A 20,617-nucleotide genomic window follows, 5' to 3' on the forward strand; every position below is an offset into this window, starting at 1 on the left:
ATTTCAAACCACTGAAGACCAGGTGCCAATTGGTGGGGGCTGTGGGGGTCTGAACTCAATACTTTTCTGGGGTGTCTTCCATCTCCGGGATTTGGTGGCCACTGAAGAGGTGGTTTTGCATAGGGACTGTGTTGTAGGGACCCTGGGTGCTCCTGGATCCTTGCCTTTGTTCCTGAGACAGGAGTCCTTCCTACTTTCCGAGGGAGTCAGGGCCTGTGTGTGCATTAATGGGAGGCAGAGTAAAACTCAGGGAGAGAGGCGCCTGCCGCCGAGCGCCACTGATGAGGGCAGGAGCTGAGCAGTGTCTTCTAGGCCAACGAGCTCAAGAGGAAGTCCAGCGTGGGCACCACCCAGCAGAGGGAGGAGGAAGAAGCAAGGTCGCCTGGGTGCGATGTGCAGACATTGTTCTAGGTCAAGATGATTGCGTTGTCTGCCTGAAATGTTTGAGGTGAACTTTCCAACAGGCAGCAGTAGCAGCAGCTCATGTCTGTCCTCCCCGGGAAATGGTGGCTGATGAATTCAAAATGCCCGGGAGTGTGGCCATCTCGCTCTGCAACAGTCGCAGCTGGGAAGTGGAGGCCGCCGAGTGTGCAGTCGGGGCAGCTTACTTCCCGCTGCCAGGCTGACCTTGGGGGCCACAGGGTGGCAGAGGTCAGACCCCCTGCACATCCTCCGCCAGGCCTGGCCCCGCCCTCATGGCTTCCTGGAGTGACTGAGCCACCTGCCCAGGTTCCCTTACACACCAATGGATGTGTATTTGCCTCTGCATGAGCTCAGCACCTGGCACGCCGCTGCCGAGTTATCCTCCGCCAAGTTTACCGAAGGCCAGCTGAGCTCACGCAGAGCAGATTGCGAAGCCGCCTCCTGAGTTGTCTTTGCAGGAGGAGCTAGGCAGGGCCCAGGTGTCACCCAGGAAGGGGGAGACTATGACAAAGGAACGAGCAGGTGGGGACCTGGGCTTGTCAGGGGCCACTCCCCTCCCTTTGACTCCTCTATTGAGTCTGTCCAGGTCCCAGCCCCTGGGGCCAGGATATGTGGGGTGCGAAGAGCAAACCCTGGATAGGAGGTGTTCAGTGTTAGGTGTTTACGACATTGACTTCCCCTAAGCATTGCTATTTCTTTTTTTTTTTTTTTTTTTTTTTTTTGTGACAGGCAGAGTGGGCAGTGAGAGAGAGAAAGGTCTTCCTTTTCCGTTGGTTCACCCCTCAATGGCCACTGCTTACCTGGCAGGGGAGAGACCATGATCACGAAGCATTGCTATTTCTACAAAAATCACTTTCCCCTGAACTGCTACAAATTCTTGTGTAAATTGGTCACCGGTTGTTGCAACATTTCTGCGGAAGGCGACCTCAGGCAGTTCTCCCTTCCCTGCTGGCTGTGATACGTTGCCTCAGGTCTTTTGTTTTTTTGCAAAGCCCTTTATGGCTTCCTTGTGTTTTTTCACGTCTGTTATTTCAGTAATTTCAGTTTGCATATTGAAGTTGTCTCAAACCTTAGAAAAGCTGAGAGAATTGTGCGGTGAGAGCCTGGGTACCTTTCAGCGCGAGTCCCTGTTTCGTTTTCCACGCTTGCTTGATCTTTACACAGCCAGCTTCCCTCTAACATGAGCTGTGTGTTCTGGAAATTACCGAAGTATTGTGCAGCAAGAATTCCCAGGGTTTGCGAGAAGCATGGGGTGAAGGGCACAATACTCAAAACCTTTGTCAGTGACGGACCCCATAGAAACAATAGAAGCTCATACAGATGCGGGACGGCTTTGCCTATTAAGTGGTTAAGAGGTGTGTACCATGTAAAACTACCCGCAGAAGACCTGGAGTTTGCTTATGGAGGTGGCTGAGCTGGGGAGGTGCAGGGCAGTGTCGGGGCCACCAGAGTTCTGTGCTGTTGTCACACGAGACCTGGGTGTGCTTGGCTCAGCGCAGTGGCCTCAGGCAGCAGTGTGAGGTGGGTGCCTTAATCCCACGTGGCTTGATGGAGCTGGGTATGGTTTTCCATGTTCACTTTGTGTTTTTCAAGATCAAAATCTCAATGGTCAGAGTAATTCACATCTTGCCTTAGTGGTTACAACTGATGAGCCCGTGTGGCCTCATTATTTATTAAGGTCCATAGTTTACATTGGTTTTCACCCTTTGTTCAGTTCCATTGGTCTTGAAAAACGTACAGTCTCACATCTTTCAGTATTATGCAGATTAGTTTCACTGTCTAAGAGTTAGTGCACCACCTGTGTGTTCCTCCTTTCCCGGGGACCTTTCTACTGTCCCTGGTTTTGCGTTTTCCAGACTGTCACGTAGTTGGAGTCATACTGTGCATAGCCTTTTCAAACTGGCTTCTCTTAGTTAGCAATATGCATTTGGGGTTCCTCCGTGTCTTTTCATGGCTTGATAACTCACTTCTCATTTTTTGCCGAATAGTATTCCATCATATGCATGCCCCCACAGTCTTTTCAATCCATTCATCCATTGAAGGGCATCTTGATTGCTTCCAGTTCTCAGCAATTCTGAGGAAAGCTGCCAAAAACATCTGTGTGCAGGTTTTTGTGTGCACATGTGTCTCCAACTCATTTGGGTAAATACAAAGGAACGTAATTGCTGGATCAAATGATAAGAGTATGTTTAGTTTTGTAAGAAACGGCCCAGCTCTCATTCCAGTTTGCTGTACCATTCCACACACTCACTGCGATGAATGGGAGTTCCTGTCATTCCACATTCTCATCCGCCCTGGGCGTTTGGTCTTTTGTATTCTAGCCGTTCTAATAGGTGTACAGTGGTGTCTCTTTGTGTTGTTGCAACCCCTGGTGACCTAGAATGTGGAGCATGTTTTCAAACGCTCGTTTGCTATCTGTGTATCTTCTGTGCGGAGTGTCTCTTTGGATTTTTTGCCCATGTGGAGTTTTGCTTTCTTTTTATTAAGTTTTTTTTTTTTATTTTTATATTTTGCTTGAGAAACAAAGAAAGAGAACACTACCATTTGCTGGTTCACTCCCCAAATGCCCACAAAAGCCAGGCCTAGGCCAGGGGGAAGCCAGGAGCCAGAAACTCCATGCAGATCTTCAACGTGGGGGCAGGGACTCCGTGAGCTGTCACCAACTGCATTAGCAGGAGGCTGGAATCAGGAGTGGAGCTGGGGTTCAAACCCAGGTGTTCCGTATGGGGTGTGGGCATCCCAACCGCAGCTTAACCACTGTATCATGCCTGCCCTGTTGTTGCGTTTCTGAGTTTCCTTTTCTCCTTTACAGATGGGTGTTCAGCAACTATGTTCTTGGTGGGTGACTTTTCTTTCCATTCTAGTCATAGTGTTTGGCAAATCATAGTTTATAATTTTAAAAATGTCTACTAATTTATTTGATAGAGGCGGAGGCAGGGAGGGGCAACGGATCTCCCACCAGCTGATTCACGCCCCAGATGCCTGCAACAGCTGGGACTGGGCCAGGCTGAAGCTGGAAGCCAAGAACTCGTCCAGGTCTCCCATGTGGGCGGCAGGGACCCCACCGGCGGAGCCACCCTCTGCTGCTCCCAGGGTGTGCGTTAGCAGGACACTGGGATGGGCAGCAGAGCTGGGACTCACCCAGGCCCTCCTGTGGGAGGCAGGTGTCCCCACTGGCATCTTAGCCACTGTGCCAAATGCCTGCCCCAGAAGTTTTTAATTTTAACGAAGTCCAGCTTTTCACTTTTTCTTTCATGGATTGTGCTTTTGTGCTTGTCCATCACCAAACTCAAGAGCACCCCGGTTTTCTCCTAGAAGTTTTATAACCTCGTAGCTAGGTCTGCTGCTCACGCTGAGTGAATCTCTCTGATGGGCGTAGGTCCGTGTCTAGAGTCTGTTTCCGCGTGTGGACATCTGAGTGTCCCGCGTGATCTGTCGTAAGGAAGGTCCTTCTACGTTGTGTTGCCTTTTTCCTTTGACAGAGATCAGTCACTTCCACGTGTCTGTGTGGCTCTGTTTCAGGCTGTCCGTTCTGTCCCATTGACCTGTTTGTCTAACCTTCATGACTGGAGTTTTATAGTGAATCTCAAAGTTAGGTAGTTTTAGGCCTCCAACTTTATTCTTCAGAACATGTTGGTTGTTTTGGGTATTTTGCCTTTCTATATAAACATAAGAATTAATTTGTATCCACAGAATCACTTGCAGGGATTTTAATTGGAATTGTGTTAGATGTATAGCATAAGCACGTGGGAAAGTCTCTGTGGTCGAGTTGTTTCCTAATATACCAGTTGCATTGCCACAAATTCAGCAAGTGTTAAAGTAGAACTGGATATATACAGATATACTCTTTTATTTTTTATTTTTATTTTTTAATATTTATTTACTTATTTGAAGTCAGAGTTATATATATTTAGAGAGATCTCCATCTGCTGGTTCATTCCCCAGATGGCCACAATGGCCAGAGGTGGGCCACACCAAAGCCAGGAGCTTCATCTGGGTCTTCCACATGGGTGCAGGGGCCCAAGCCCTTGGACTGTGTTCTGCTTTTCCCGGGCCGTTAGCAGGGAGCTGGATTGGAAGTGGAGCAGCTGGGACCTAAACCGGTGCTCATATGGGATGCCGGCACTGCAGGTGGCGGCTTTATCCACTACACCACAATGCTGGGCCCCTGGATAAACATTTTTTATATTTTCCCCCAAACCACTTGAAAGTAAATTGCAGAGATGGTAATACTTCTCTGTTAAACGCTTGAGTGCCGACTAAGAAGGCGACTGTTGTCTTACATAAGCTCAGTATCATTACCACTCCCAGGGTAATTAACACTACTTCATCAATTAGCTCTGCAAAGACATGGCTGTCCTTAGTAAAGCTGTTTGCTTCCTTAATGCCCGTGTCTGGGCTGTGACGTGAGCGAGCCAACGTCCTTCCCGTTGGATGTCCGCAGTCTCCTGGGAGGCGGACATCGGAGCCGTGGTTGTCATAGGCTGGGCGAGGGACCGTAGTCACCGGATCTGCTCTGCTCGTGTGTGCGTCCAGTGATAAAGGGCGTCCAATCCAGGGTAGCTTTGTGGAGCCTGAGCCCGAGGGACCTTTCTTCCCAACCCGCAGGGCTCGGGTCCCTCCTGACCTGCAGGATGTAACCCACACGGTGCGGCTGTGCAGGGGGTGTTGGCCCAGGGACAGGAGGCAGGCTTTAGGACCAGGAGTGGGGCCTTATCCTGTAGGTCAGCTGCATGAGGAATCTTGAAAAATTTCATCAGAGATGTGTGTTATGGAAAACCTAGGTTTGAATTTCAGAAGGAAGGACATTTCGTACCAGCATAGATTCATCTGTTTTTTTTTTTTCTGTTTTTTTTTTTTTTTCCTTGGACAAGCAGAATGGACAGTGAGAGAGAGAGACAGAGAGAAAGGTCTTCCTTTGCCATTGGTTCACCCTCCAATGGCCGCTGCGGCCAGCTCACCACGCTGATCCGATGGCAGGAGCCAGGTGCTTCTCCTGGTCTCCCATGGGGTGCAGGGCCCAAGCACTTGGGCCATCCTCCACTGCCTTCCCGGGCCACAGCAGAGAGCTGGCCTGGAAGAGGGGCAACCGGGACAGAATCCGGCACCCCGACCGGGACTAGAACCCGGTGTGCCGGTGCCGCGAGGCGGAGGATTAGCCTATTGAGCCACGGCGCCGGCCTAGATTGATCTTTAATTCCATTTTTTCCCACACACGAGTAGGACACAGGCTTGCCCATGTACACAAAGGCCCCGAGGCAGGAGTGGCTTCATCAAGATAGGACTTTATTTCTCATGGGACAGACCGGAGCTAGCTGGCCTATCAGATGGACAGGGTCACTCAGGGAGCTCGGGTCAGGTTGCCTGTGGCCCCAGCGTCCTCTCCCAGTCAGCACGTCCACGTTGTTGGCAGCGGGACGAGACAGGGGCAGCACACGCCTTCCCGTTCAGGCTCACTCTGGAAACTGCAGCTCTCCTCTGCCCACGTCCTGCTTGCCCCGAGTGACTCCCGTAGCCATCCCTGTGTGCGAGAAGGTACTCCGTTGACGGGGTCATGCACCACGCAAGAAATAGCAAGATCTGTTCCTTACTGGGAGGGATGAGTGGATGTTTGGATATCGAGGGGCAACTTGGAGTTCCTGTTATACCAACTTTTTGAAACAAACATAAAATGTGTTCTATTTAAAAGTTCCTGAAAAATAGATTTATTGGCCCAATAATTTGGGGCGCTGTGTCGATCCAGAGATGGACCGTGCAGAGCAGCGTGTGACAGGCCCTGAAAACTCCTGCGAGAGAAGACTGTCGATGTCTTTGTTTACCTGAGGATACTTTGCCAAAAAGCCTTTTTCTCTGTTTTAATTTTTATTATTTTTAAAAGCCCTACTAACATAAGCTTTGGGAAACACTGGTTTGGGACTCCTTGAGGTTTCCTTGATTTGCAGACATTTTAAAAGCGGTTTACTCCTAGGACCAACAGAAATGTGTGCACATTGTGTCAGTCAAGGTCCAGTCAGAACAGAACAGCTAGAAGATGTATGAAGAGTCTCCTCCAAGTTCATGGAGAATGTGTATTATGAAAAAATAAGCTTGGGTTTCTAATTGTTTTGCACCAAAATAAACATCATTTAGTTGCACTTTGCCATGAATGTTTGACGGCTCATCGTAGGTGGGATTGGATCTTGCGCAATCGGGGGAGCCAACTCCACAGTCCGTGTGAGGCTGCTGTCTGTGTGCCACGGCGTAGCTTCAAGCCTCTGGTGGACAGAGTTAGGGTCAAGTGGGGAAGCAGCAGCAGCTGGTGGTCAGGGTAGATGTGACCCTGAGTCACTGTCACTGGCTACACTTGGACACGAGGGATGTCCTGCAGGAGAAGCCGACGTCGACGTTCCTTGTGGAAGAACTGACTGTGCTCCTGGCTTAGGGAATTGGAGAAGATGCGGGAAGAAGCCAGGGGAAGGTGGCTGCGGCACCAGTGGCCCTGGCTGCCGCCCTTCGCCGCGGTGGCTGCCTGCAGGCACACAGCCGGTGCACAAGGCTCCTGCACCAGCTTCTGGGTGCAGACACGACCCAGCTACTGCTTCAGTCCTGCCCCCCGGGTCTCAGCTGGAACCGCACAAGGAAGGCAGTGCCAAGAGGGGTAGTTCAGCCTAGCCAGGTCCTCACCACCTGACACGCAGGAGTGCTCACAGCAGTGCCGGTGCGATACAGGTGTACCTCAAAAGCCAGTGAGAGAAAGCGGAATTGAACAATACGTTTATGGTGCACACATTTTGAAAATCTCTTAGTTTTCCCATAATACACTTTTCCCACTAACTTTTTGGAAGTTCCCCTCATATACATGGTTTTCAAATTTTTTTTTATCAAAATTATTTTTTTCCTGGGGCATGCGTTGTAGCCTAGTGGATAAGGCCGCCGCCTGTGGTGTCGGCATGCCATATGGGTGCCGGTTCTAGTCCCGGCTACTCCACTTCTGATTCAGCTCTCAGCTGTGGCCTGGGAAAGCAGTAGAAGATGGCCCAAGTCCTTGGGCCCCTGCACATGCATGGGGGACCCGGAAGAAGCTCCTGGCTTTGGATCAGTGCAGCTCTGGCCATTGCGGCCAATTGGAGAGCGAACCAGCAGATGGAAGACCTCCCCCCCCCTTCTCTTTTTCTCTTTTTCTCTTTCTCTCTTTTTCTCTTTCTCTCTTTCTCTTTCTCTTTCTCTTTCTCTTTCTCTTTCTCTTTCTCTTTCTCTTTCTCTCTGCCTCTCCTCCTCTCTCTGTGTAACTCTGACTTTCAAATAAATAAATAAATCTTTAAAAAATATTTTTTCCTCCCATTTCCATGAATCTCCATGAACTTCAGTACCCTCGTAGCTTTAAACCGGAAGCACGCTCAGTGCGCACCAGCAGGTAAGTAGGTAAACTGCCACAGGCCTGTGCTAGGAGGAGGGGATAGGCTGCAGCACGCACCCTGGAAGAGGCTTACAGCATCGCTCAGCGAAGGAGACGGATGGGTTGTGCTTGCAGGAATTTAAAAAAACGCAAAGCTGATTCCTGTTCGTCGGGATACTTAATCACGAGAGGATTCGTTAGAGAGCTTGCAGCGAAGCTTCTGATGTGCAGATAATGGTTTTTTTTTTTTTAGATGTATTTATATTTATTTGAAAGAGTTACACAGAGAGGAGAGGCAAAGGGGGAGAGAGAGGTCTTCAATCCACTGGTTCACTCCCTAATTGGCCACAACTGCTGGAGCTGTACTGATCCAAAGCCAGGAACCAGGAGCTTCCTCCGGGTCTCCCACGTGGGTGCAGGGGCCCAAGGACTTGGGCCATCCTCTACTGCTTTCCCAGGCCATAGCAGAGAGCTGGATTGGAAGTGGAGCAGCAGGAACTTGAACCGGCGCCCATATGGGATGCTGGCACTGCAGGCGGTGGCTTTACCCGCTATACCACAGCGCTGGCCTCCAGATAATGTTCTTTAAATTCTTTTATTTTTTGGTTTTTAAAAATTAATGAATTTAGGAGATGGAACGGGCTCACATCCACTGGTTTACTTCCCAAATGTCTTCAATGGCCGGGTGCCAAAGCAGGAGCCGGGAACTCATCCAGGTCTCCCACAAGGGTGGAGGGACCCGGTGACTTGAGCCATCACCAGCTGCCTTGTCAGGCTCTTCGTTAGCAGGAAGCTGGAGTCCAGAGCTGGAAGCAGCTACCAGACCAGGCGCCTTGACCCGGGATATGAGCATCAAAACTGCCAGCTTACCCCAACCCAGGCCAGATGTTCCTCTCTCTACTGCACGACGTGGGTGCTGGTTATGCAGAAAATGTTCACGGGGTTGTATGGTTGTGACTGGTGGATCTTCCTGGACTTCTCTAGACTCACATGGAAGTACAAGGAAGTTCAAGGTTTAGTGAGTTACTGAATGGTTGTGGACAGGCTGAGCTGGAGGAAGGAAACTGCTCCTGCCAGTGGGGTGTGCACCGGGGCAGGTGTTGGGCACTGGACTAAGCCTACTGAGGGTCACTGCACCGCCGTGCAGGCTGTCCCTTTGCTGTGCTGGCCGTGTGCTGCCGTCACGGAGGCTTGGGGAGTGTGCACGTTCTGTCTCTGGTACACACCAGCACAGTCTCTCATCTGATGGGATGAAGGGAGACTGATTCTGTGGCTCCAGGGGAGGCCCCGGCCCCTTCTTAAGTTCTCAGCTGCTGTCATGCTTTCCACGAGAGTGTGGGCGTCGCTAGACTCTTGCGGGATGGGGCATGGCTGATGCGGTGGAATAAAGGGATGGGGAAATCCAGGCACTTAAAAAGCTCACCTAGGAGCTGGTGTTTGGTCTAGTGGTTGGGACACCTGTGTCATACAGAACGCTGAGGTTCAAGTCCTCGCTCTGTTCCGAATTCTGGCTTCCTGCTGATGCACACCTAAGGTCGGGGGAGGTGGTGGATGGGTCAAGTGGTTGGGTGCCTGTCACCACATGGGAAGCAGTCCTGGATCCTAGCTTCAGCTTGGCCCAGCTCCGGCCGTTGTGGCTTTTTAGAGAGTGCACCAGCAGTCAGAAGACCTCTCTCTGTCTCCACCTCTCTCTCTAACTCTGTCTTTCAAATAAATAAAATCTTAAAAAAAAAAAAAGATAAATCTGCTTTGGAAAGCTCACGTTCATTGCCAAGCCCAGGCCTCTTTGTCCGTGCTTTTCCTTGTCCTTCACCCTGGCAAACACAACAATGCCTTTTCGTTATATGAAATCTCAATTCCCTGTTCATGCTTTTGTTTTGGTGAGTTGATTAGTTGGAATCCTGACTCCTTCCTTGAAAAGAAACAGAGCGCCTGGGGCTGGAGAAGGGGGGCTGGCAATCCCCTCTGATGCTTGCCCTGCCCTGAGACCGCGTTGTGTGCTCTCTGATGCCCCAAACAATTATCTGCAAACACTGTTGGCTAGGATTACTGCTGGTGGTGCTCAGGCCTAGGAGAGTGGGATTTGGAGTGTTAATAAGTTTGTGCTAAAATGAAATCTCACAAGTACCTTAGTGTTTTATTTTGAAAAATGTTTAATATGCATGAAACCAGTAGGGGAGTCCTCGCTAGTGTTCTCTCTCCAGCCTCCAGATAACATCCTCTGGGTTCGTCAGTCGGAAGGTATTTGTCGTGGGCACGTGCTGAAATCCCGCCGTCTGTTGGAGCTCTCAGCCTTCACCCTGGTCTCCTGAGCTCCAGCTCTGAGTTCAGGGACCGTGTCTCACTTGACTTTGCATCTCCAACATCTAACTCAGTTATTCATATTTATTTATTTAGACAGGCAGAGTGGACAGTGAGAGAGAGAGAAAGGTCTTCCTTTGCCGTTGGTTCACCCTCCAATGGCTGCCGCAGCCGGTGCGCTGCGGCTGGTGCACCGTGCTGATCCAATGGCAGGAGCCAGGTGCTTCTCCTGGTCTCCCATGGGGTGCAGGGCCCAAGCACTTGGGCCATCCTCCACTGCCTTCCCGGGCCACAGCAGAGAGCTGTCCTGGAAGAGGGGCAACCGGGACAGAATCTGGCGCCCCGACCGGGACTAGAACCCGGTGTGCCGGCGCCACTAGGTGGAGGATTAGCCTAGTGAGCCGCGGCGCCAGCCCAGTTATTCATGGTAAGTGAATGAGTCGCCAAATTCTGAAGTGCGGAATCGATGGGTGACTCACTTTGGGAGAGAGGAGAGAGTTGGGGAGAGAAGCTGAGCTGCACTGGTCAGAGACGTAGAAAAAGAAACGAAATAGTATTCTATCCTGGGACTCGCGGGAAATGTTAGGTTTGGAATAGCTCTGGGTTCTGGCCCTTCATACCCCCAGAAAGGAGAGACGGAGACCGGCCTTGATGGAGAGAGGCTGCTTGATTGGAAGCATAGAGGGGTGGCAGTCTGTTCTTAGAAGACACGTTTAGCCGGCACCGTGGCTCACTAGGCTAATCGTCTGCCTGCGGCACCGGCACCCCGGGTTCTAGTCCCAGTTGCTCCTCTTCCAGTCCAGCTCTCTGCTGTGGCCTGGGAGTGCAGTGGACGATGGCCCTGGTGCTTGGGTCTCCCACATGGGAGACCAGGAGGAAGCACCTGGCTCCTGGCTTCAGATCAGTGCAACGCACCGGCCATAGCGGCCACTTTCAGGGTAAACCAACAGAAAAAGGAAGACCTTTCTGTCTCTCTCACTGTCTAACTCTGCCTGTGGGGGTGGGGGGGGGGGGAGAAAAGATACGTTTAGAACTGAGGTATTTATCGGGTTAAGGAGGGAATTTGCCACTACGTGGTGTGGGGCGGGGGCCGGGGAGTAGAAGGCAGCCGGCTCTTTGAAGCCTCGGGAACTTCCCTCTTATCTGCCTCAGAAGATGTCCTGTGCAGCTTAGCCTTGGCCATTTGCCTTGCAAGGAGTCGGGAAGGGTCAGGTTGGCACCAAGGACCTTGACAGAAGAGAGGAAGTGGGGCGGGAGGGGGGAGAAGAAAGGGAGGAGGGGGAAGGGGTGACAAGTCCTTAAAGAAAAGCTGGTAATGTGTTTGTTTGAATGGACATTAATTGCACATCTTCACGGGGTACAGTGCGACGGCAGGAATTTTTTAAAAATTAGCAGGTGCCACGAAGAGGTCAATGAGAATGAGGATTTGTTTTTTTTAAACAGTTTTGGGGTTTTTCAAGGTCATGAATAGCCATGGAAAGGTGAGGTTGGGAGCTTGATGTCCAGGGGTTGAAGGAGGAAGGGCAGAGCCACAGAGGCCATGGCGGGGTGGGGCAGACTTGGCTGTGGTCAGCAGAGAGGCAGAACCACGGACAGCGTCGCAGAGGGAAGCGGACTGTCCCTCCAAAGCCGGCCGTGCCCTGCCCTCCTGGGAGACTTAGGGTGACGGGAGAACCCTTGGGTGTCTCGGTGCCTCATGTCGTTGAGACGCCGCAGGCGCCAGGCTCTGTAGCAAGCCCATCCCTTTGAGATTCTGTTTCTGACTTGTCTTCTTGCTTTCCCGCAGGAAACATGGTGGAATGGTGCTTACCTCAAGATATTGACCTTGAAGGCGTTGAGTTCAAGTCTATGGCCAGTGGGTCCCACAAAATTCAGTCCGATTTCATGTAAGGACTCCAGACCCTGCCTCATCTGTGCCTGTCCACGCCCGCTCTCGCCAGCAGCTTCCCAGAACATAAGGGCTGTGACGAGGGGGCCTCAGGTGCCGTGTGAGATACACGCGATGTCCATTTTCTAGCAAGAAGGTCTCTAGCTGTTGTCAAGTTCTGGGTGGACTTCATGACCCCAAAAAGCCGAGAGCTTCTACCATAAAGCTTGGTATTAACAAAAAAAGGCATTTCAGCTCAGTTTGGGTTAACCTAACTTGAACCCCTGGCTTCAAGTCTAGCCAGCTGGTCGCCCTGTGCAGTGAGGAGAAGCATGGGAAGGACTTGGGGGCCAGGCGGTGGCTTTAATCCTTGCACTGGACTGAAACCAGGACTGATGCAAGTGTGAGAGAGGGGACGAGATAAAATGGCAGCTCCACTAAGCGTGTGCGACTCGGGGAGTGCGGGGAGAATCAGTATGGGCGATGCTGAGGAAGCAGTAGGGACCCCAGACGGGCCAATGGTGGGGCGCGCTCCGGCTGCGGTGCCGGGGAGAAGGGAGCCACAGCAGGTGCACCAAGGGCCAGGCCCAGCTCCGGCCGCGTGGCCCCTAGCGGGTTCTGCAGTCTCTGTTAGCCTTGTTTCTCCCATCTGGGTGCCTGGGACTAATTCTTCCCCCGAAGCTGACACAGTTAATTTGCAGTGTTTTGGGTTGCGTCTCAAAGAGAAGCCACCACCAAACCGCTCCTTGATTCCAAGCCTCTCTGTTTCAGCTACTTCCGAAAGGGGCCCTTCTTCGGCCTGGCCTGCTTCGCCAACATGCCCGTGGAGAGCGAGCTGGAGCGCGGTGCGCGCATGAAGTCGGTGGGCATCCTGTCTCCGTCCTACACCCTGCTCTACCGCTACATGCACTTCTTGGAGAACCAGGTTCGGTACGTGGCTCCCGTGCACACAGCGGGGAGGCAGCAGGCTCAGCCAGCTGATGTGTGTGTTCCGGGTCCCGGGGGCTGGCGGCCGTGTGCTGGAACAACAGATGCCTGTCCCAGAACCTCGTGGCCGCCTCCCAAGTCCAGGCGTGGTCTTCCAGCCTGCACCAGGACTCCTCACACGGTGACGAAAGCGGGTGCTTTGAGTTCACATTGAATTATGACATCAGTTTTGTTAAATATCTGTTGACAAGTACACAGTTACCACCTCCTGGTCTCAGGCAGGCAGAACAGATTCTGAACTTTTTGAAGTCTTGTTACTTAGGGGTAACTGTTGTTATTTGGGGGTAGTAAGAAGGGAATTTTTAACAGAAGCAGCAGAACTGTTAGGTTACGTATTTCTTTAACCTTTGCAAACTTAACAGTATTTCTGAGTTTAAAGGGGAAATCTGTCCTTAATCCCTGAGGCACTGTAAAGGGTTAGCATATCTGCCCCTTTCCTGATATGTCCGTGTGTATACCTGAAGATAAAATACATGCCAGGGACGCCATTGTGGTGCCGTGGGTTAAACCATTGCCGGTGACACCAGCATCCCATGTTGGATCCCTGATTTGAGTGAGCCCTGACAGGTCTGCTTCCTACCCAGCGTTTTGCTAGTGGGCCTGGGAAGACAACAGAGGTTGGCCCGAGTGTTTGGGTCCCTGACACCCACTCGGGAGACCCAGATGGAGTTCTAGCTCCTGGCTCTGGCCTGGCCTAGATCTGCCTATGGCAGCCATTTGGGTGTGAACCAGCAGATGGAAGATTGGTTCTCTCCCTCTCTCTTGGTCACTTGGTGTTTCAGATAGTTATTTTTTAAATATATTTGGCATTGTAGTATATACATAGGCTTTTATAGCTTATACTTTTTTTAAAAAATTTATTTTAAAGGTAGAGACAGATTTTTTTAAAGATTTATTTTTTATGTATTTGGAAGGCAGAGTTACAGAGATAGGAGGAGAGATAGAGGTCTTCCATCCACTGGTTCACTCCCCAAATGGCTGCAACAGCTGGAGCTTGGCCAAGCTGAAGTCAGGAGCCTGGAGCTTCTTCTGTGTCTCCCACATGGGTACAGGGACTCAAGCACTTGGGCCATCTTCCTCTGCTTTCCCAGGTGCATTAGCAGGGAGCTGGGTCAGAAGTGGAGCCCCCAGGACCCCAGTTGACACCCGTATCAGATGCTGGCCTCACAAGCAGCGGCTTAATCTGCTGCACCACAACCCCGGCCCCTATACTTAAACATTTATCATTATTTAAAGATTTTTGTGAAACATCTGTCTTGATCATAATCTTGGAAAGAACCTTTATTTATTGCTCAAAACTATATTGTTTGTGGGAAAACTGTTTATTCAAAAATATTTAAGTGAAAAGTTTTAAAAAACTTACCAATTATTAGAGAGATCCATTACCAGTATCAGTTAATAATAATCTAGAATAGAAATGACTATGGAAATAGGATTAATATTTTATATGAAGATTCAATGCTATCAAATATTAGGTTGTAGAAAAAAATCAGGCTGTCTGAATGAAAAGTGTTAAATAATAATTTTACCTGCACATCTCGCATGAGAAGAAAAGAGTACATGAAACTGAAGGAACTGTCAGAGCTCAAGTGTTTTTATGAAACTCCTTGAAATATTTCCCCAACTTTTACAGAACATTTTGAAAAGCAGCTTTCTGTGTCATCCTTCTTGAGAAATAACAGGTGAGCGTGTACAAGTCGTGGTGTGGGTGACGCTGGTGGTTTTCCGTTTCTGCTGTGGACAGGGTGGTATTATCGTCCCCAGCTCCTCTGTCCTACTTCACGTCTCAATTTTTATTTGTTGGAAGATTCATTACACTTAGTTCTGCAACGGTAATTTTCACAGTTCTTTAAATTCTTCATTATGTATGTGAGTGGGCTTGACAGCCGTTGCCAGGCCTTCCCTGTGGCTGGCTCCGTTCCTGGCTCTTTCTTGGTTGGTTGGGTTTTCCCATGAAACACTTGTGTTTCTTCTATGAGAAGGGATCACGGCCGGGTGTGAGGTCCTCCAATGCTGCTTTCTTCTCGGGGTGCTGAAGACACGCACTGCTGTCTTCTGAAATCAGTTGTTTTAGGGGGTTTCTTCTGTTCACATTCCCATGGATTCTTTCTCTGTGATGGTTCTGACTTCACACCCCCACACCCATACCCACACCCACACCCACCCCCACACCCATACCCCCACCCCCACCCCCACCCCCACCCCCACACACACCCACACCCACACCCACCTTCCATCTGCTGGTTCACTCCCCAGTTGCCTGCAAATGTGGAACTTCACACACCCATACCCCACCCCCACCCCCACACCCCCCACACCCACACCCACCCACACCCACACCCACACCCACACCCACACCCACACCCACACACACCTTCCATCTGCTGGTTCACTCCCCAGTACCCAGGCCTGGGCCGGACTGAAGCTAGGAACCCTGAACTCCATTCACGCCCACCTGCCGCCTCCCAGGGTCGACGTTAGCCAGAAGCTGGATCAGAAGTGAAGGATCTGGGACTCAGACTGGCACTCTGACGGGGTATGGGCATCCCAACCACAGCTTAACCTGGTGCACCCCAATGCCTGCCTCGATATGTCTGACTTTTAGGAACCTCTCAGTTTTAGGAGCCTCTCGTTTTGTAATAAATATTCAAGGGTTTTTTTTTCTGTCTTCAGAAACATCCCTTGTGCATATGTTTCTTCTGCATTGTGTCCATTTTTATTATTTTGATGATTTTAATAGTGCTATAATGCCATATAGAGTTAGTGTGCTTCTTATTCCCCATGGTTGAGTGTTTAGCATTTTTTTAAGACTTATTTATTTATTTGAAAGAGCCATACAGAGGAGAGGCAGAGAGAGAGAGGTCTTCCATCTGTTGATTCACTCCTCAGTTGGCCACAACAGCTGTAGCGGTGCCAATGTGAAGCCAGGAGCCAGGAGCTTCCTCCAGGTCTCCTTCTTGGTTGCAGGGACCCAAGGACCTGGGCCATTTTCCACTGCCTTTCCAGGCCACAGCAAAGAGTTGGATGGGAAGCAGAGCAGCTGGGACCTGAACAAGCGCCCATGTGGGATGCTGGCACTGCAGGCGGCAGCTTTACCTGCTACACCACAACGCCGGCCCCTGGCATGTTTCTGATTTTTTAAAAAGCTGTTCTCCTTTTGGAGTGGGGTGAACACCTTCATGTGTCTATCTTTTTCTGTATTTGAAATGTTTACTGAGTTTTGTTTCTCAGAAGTAACATACGGAGTTTAAAAAGAACATTTTGGGGGAATCAAATTGTAAAAATTGTTTCTAAAATATTTGCATGCATTTGATAAGTATAACTTTAGGACCATAGTAATACTTCCCACCATACTCATTCTCCCACCCAACTCTCACCCCTCTTTCTCTTCCCTCTCCTGTTCCCAGTCTTCTATTTTACTAAGATCTATTTTCATTTAACTTTATACACAGAAAATTAACTCTATTCTAGGCAACGAGTTCAACACGTTGTATGAGAAATAAAGAGAAAAACAAAAACAAAACCCAAAAAAACTGCTGTTCAGCAGTCCAGACAAGGTCTGTTCAGAGTCACCAAGTCTTGAAGGTAATTCTCTTTTTAGAAACTTAATTATCGTTAAAGAAGAACCTAAGAATGATACATCTTTGCGAGCACTTAGACTTATCACTTACAACACATGAGAATGTCCTCCACTTAATACACTAAAATGAGGTAAATCTTTGAGAACACGTTTTACAGCTAATTCTCATAATGCAACTCTTTGAGGACAGAGGTCCTGCATGGGAAGTTAGTGCCCAGTGACTCCTGTTGTTGATCTAACAATTAACACTCTGATGTGTGATGTCAATGATCACCTGAGGCTCTTGACATGAGCTGCCTAGGCTATGGAAGCCTTTTGAATCCACAAACTCCATCAGTATTTAGACAAGGCCATATGCAAAGTAGAAGTTCTCTCCTCCCTTCAGAGAAAAGCACCTCCTCCTTTGATGGCCGCTACTTTCCTCTGGGGTCTCACCCACAAAGGTCCTTCACGTAGGACACCTTTTGCCTTAGTGTCTTGGCTTTCCATGCCTGAAATGCTTCCCTGGGCTTTTCAGCCAGACCAGAATGCCTTAAGGGCTGAGTCTGAGGTCAAAGTGCTATATAAAACAGTTGTCATTCTATGAGTCGGCTGTGTGGTCTGCTTCTCATGTTGAAATAGTCTCTCCTTTTTAACTCTCATCTATTGTTATTATCAGACACTTGGTCTTATTTATGGAATCCCTTTGACACTTAGTCCTATCTATATGATCAATTACACACTTAATATTATCACTTTAACATATAAGATGGCATTGGTACCACCCAGCTTAATGGGATTTGGAGTCCCATGGCAAGTTTTTAGCTTTACCCTTAAGGGTAAGTCTGTAGGAATGTGTGTTGAACTATACAGCTCCTCCCTCTCTTATTCCCACTCTTAATTTTTACTGGGATCTATTTTCAGTTGGTTTTATACACCTTTAAATAATTCTATGTTAAGTAAAGAGTTTGACCAATGGTATTAAGTATAAAAAGATGCTGGCACTGTGGCTCACTTGACTAATCCTCCACCTCCAGCACCGGTACCCCAGGCTCTAGTCCCAGTTGGGGCGCTGGATTCTGTCCCAGTTGCTCCTCTTCCAGTCCAGCTCTCTGCTGTGCCCCAGGAAGCAGTGGAAGATGGCCCAAGTGCTTGGGCCCTGCACTCACATGGGAGACCTGGAGGAAGCACCTGGCTCCTGGTTTTGGATCGGCACAGCAAGCCGGCCATGGTGACTGTTAGGGGGGTGAACCAATGGAAGAAAGACCTTTCTCTCTGTATCTCTCTCTCACTGTCTAACTCTGCCTGTCAAAAAAAAAGTATAAAAAGAAAATAATAGAAAAAAAGACTTCCTCAACAATCAAGACAAGGGCTGTTCAAGTCATTGCTTCTCAAAGTGTCAATTTCACTTCTACAGGTTTCCTTTTTGGTACTCTGTTACTTGTCAAAGATCAGGGAGAGCATACAGTATTTATCCCTTTGGGACTGGCTTATTTCATGAAGTATGATGTTTTCCAGATTCACCATTTTGTTGCAAATTACTGGATTATTTTTTGCCACTGTGTAGTATTCCATAGAATACATATCCCATAATTTCTTTATCCAGTCTTCCATTTACAGGCATTTAGGTTGATTCCATGTCTTAGCTATTGTGAACTGAGCTGCAATAAACATTAGGGTGCAGACAGCTTTTTTATTTGCCAATTTAATTCCCTTTGGGTAAATTCTGAGGAGTGGGATGGCTGGGTCGAATGGTAGGGTTATATTCAGGTTTCTGAGGAATCTCCAGACTGACTTCCATAGTGGCTTGACCAGTTTGCATTCCCACCAACAGTGGGTTAGTGTCCCTTTTTCCCCACATCCTTGCCAGCATCTGTTGTTGGTAGATTTCTGTATGTGAGCCATTCTAACCAGGGTGAGGTGAAACCTCATTGTGGTTTTGATTTGCATTTCCCTGATTGCTAGTGATCCTGAACATTTTTCCATGTGCCTGTTTGCCATTTGGATTTCCTCTTTTGAAAAATGTCTATTGAGGTCCTTGGCCCATCTCTTAAGTGGGTTGTTTGTTTTGTTGTTGTGGAGTTTCTTGATCTCTTTGTAGATTCTGGTTATGAACCCTTTATCTATTGCAAAGTTTGCAAATATTTTTTCGCATTCTGTCGGTTGCCTCTTTACTTTCCTGTTTCTTTTGCAGTACAGAAACTTCTCAATTTGATGTAATCCCAATTGTTAATTTTGGCTTTGCCTGTGCCTCTGGGATCTTTTCCAAGAACTCTTTGCCTGTGCCAGTGTCTTACAGGGTATCCCTACTGTTCTCTAATAATTTGATGGTGTTGGGTCATAAATTTAGGTCTTTAATCCACGTTGAGTGGATTTTTGTGTAAGGTGTAAGGTAGGGGTCTTGCTTCAAACTTCTGCATGTGGAAATAGTTTTCCCGGCACTATTTATTGAAGAGACTATCCCTACTCCAGGGATTGGTTTTAGCTCCTTGATCAAGTATAAGTTGATTGTAGATACTTGGATTGATTTCTGGTGTTTCTATTCTGTTCCATTGGTCTATCCATTTATTTTTGTAGCAGTACCAGGCTGTTTTGATAATTAACTGTCTTGTAGTATGTCTTGAAATCTGGTATTGTGATGCCTCCAGCTTTGTTTTTGTTGTGTAGGATTGGTTTATCCATTCGAGGTCTCCTGTGCCTTCATATGAATTTCAGCATCATTTGTTATAGATCTGAAAAGAATGTCTTTGGTATTTTGATTGGTTTTGCATTGAGTCTGTAAATTGCTTTTAGAAGAATGGACATTTTGATGATATTGATTCTTCCAATCCATGAACATGAAAGATTTTTCCTTTTTTTTTTTTTTTTTTTGGTATCTTCTTCTATTTCTTTTTTTAATGTTTTGTAATTCTTATCATAGAGATCTTTGACATCCTTGCTACTTTACCAAACTCTTTCCCTGTAGTCTCTTAGTGGAATCTTTTGGATCCCCTATATATAGAATCATGTCATCTGCAAATAGGGGTGGTTTGAATTCCTCCTTCCCTATTTGTATGCCTTTAATTTCTTTCTCTTGCCTAATAGCTCTGGCTGGAACCTCCAGAACTATATTGAATAGCAGTGGTGAGAGTGGACATCCCTGTCTGGTACCAGATCTCAGTGGAAATGCTTCCAACTTTTCCCATTCAATAGGATGCTGGCTGTGGGTTTGTCATAAACTGCCTTGATTGTGCTGAGGAATGTTCCTTCTGTACCCAACTTGTTTAGAGTTTTCATCATGAAAGGGTGTTGTATTTTATCAAATGCTTTCTCTGCATCTATTGAGATAATCATATGGTTTTTCTTCTGCAGTTTGTTAATGTGGTGTATCACATTGATAGATTTGCAAATATTGAACCATCTCTGCATACCAGGGATAAATCCCACTTGGTCTGGGTGGATGATCTTTCTGATGTGTTGTTGCATTCGATTGGCTAGAGTTTTGTTGAGGAATTTTCATCTATTTTCATCAGGGAAATTGGTCTGTAATTCTTTCCCTGTTGCGTCTTTTTCAGATTTAGGAATTAAGGTGATTCTTGCTTTGTAGAAAGAATTTGGGACGATTCCTCTCTTAATTGTTATGGGTCTGTTTAGGTTTTCTGTCTTCATGGCTCAATTTAAGTAGGTTGTATGTGTCCAGGAATCTATCTCATTTCTTCTAGGTTTCCAGGTTTGTTGGCATACAGCTCTTTGTAGTCATTTCTGGTGATTCTTTTTATTTCTGTGGTGTCTGTTGTTACATTTTCATCTCTAATTTTACTGAGTTAGGTCTTCTCTCTCCATTTTTTGTTAGTTGGGCCAATGGTACGTCAGTTTTTTTTTTTAAACAGCTCTTCGTTTTGCTAATCTTTTGTATTTTCTTGGGTCTAATTTTTTTGATTTCTTTATTTCTTCTAGTTTTGGATTTGTTTTGCTGTTGTTTTCCTAGATCCTTGAGATGCATTGATAGCTCATTTCTTTGGTGCTTTTCCAATTTCTTGATGTAGGCACCTATTGCTATGAACTTTTAATGCTGCTTTTGCTGTATCCCATATGTTGTGTTTGCATATGTCCTAGGGATTCCCTG

General features: G+C 48.1%; 1 protein-coding gene across 2 annotated transcripts in view; it reads left to right on the plus strand.

The window, feature by feature from the left end:
* Positions 1–20,617, plus strand: part of DENND11 (DENN domain containing 11) — a 48,742-nt gene that overhangs the window by 6,046 nt on the left and 22,079 nt on the right. For both annotated transcript variants that reach the window (XM_070071393.1, XM_051835135.2), the window contains exons 2-3: positions 11,886–11,985; positions 12,738–12,896. In XM_070071393.1, the coding sequence (XP_069927494.1) occupies positions 11,891–11,985; positions 12,738–12,896 (254 nt within the window). In that variant the 5' untranslated portion in view covers positions 11,886–11,890. The remainder of the gene's footprint in view (positions 1–11,885; positions 11,986–12,737; positions 12,897–20,617) is intronic.

Source organism: Oryctolagus cuniculus, chromosome 3 (genome assembly GCF_964237555.1).
Source record: "Oryctolagus cuniculus chromosome 3, mOryCun1.1, whole genome shotgun sequence".
NCBI classification, from domain to species: Eukaryota; Metazoa; Chordata; class Mammalia; order Lagomorpha; family Leporidae; genus Oryctolagus; species Oryctolagus cuniculus.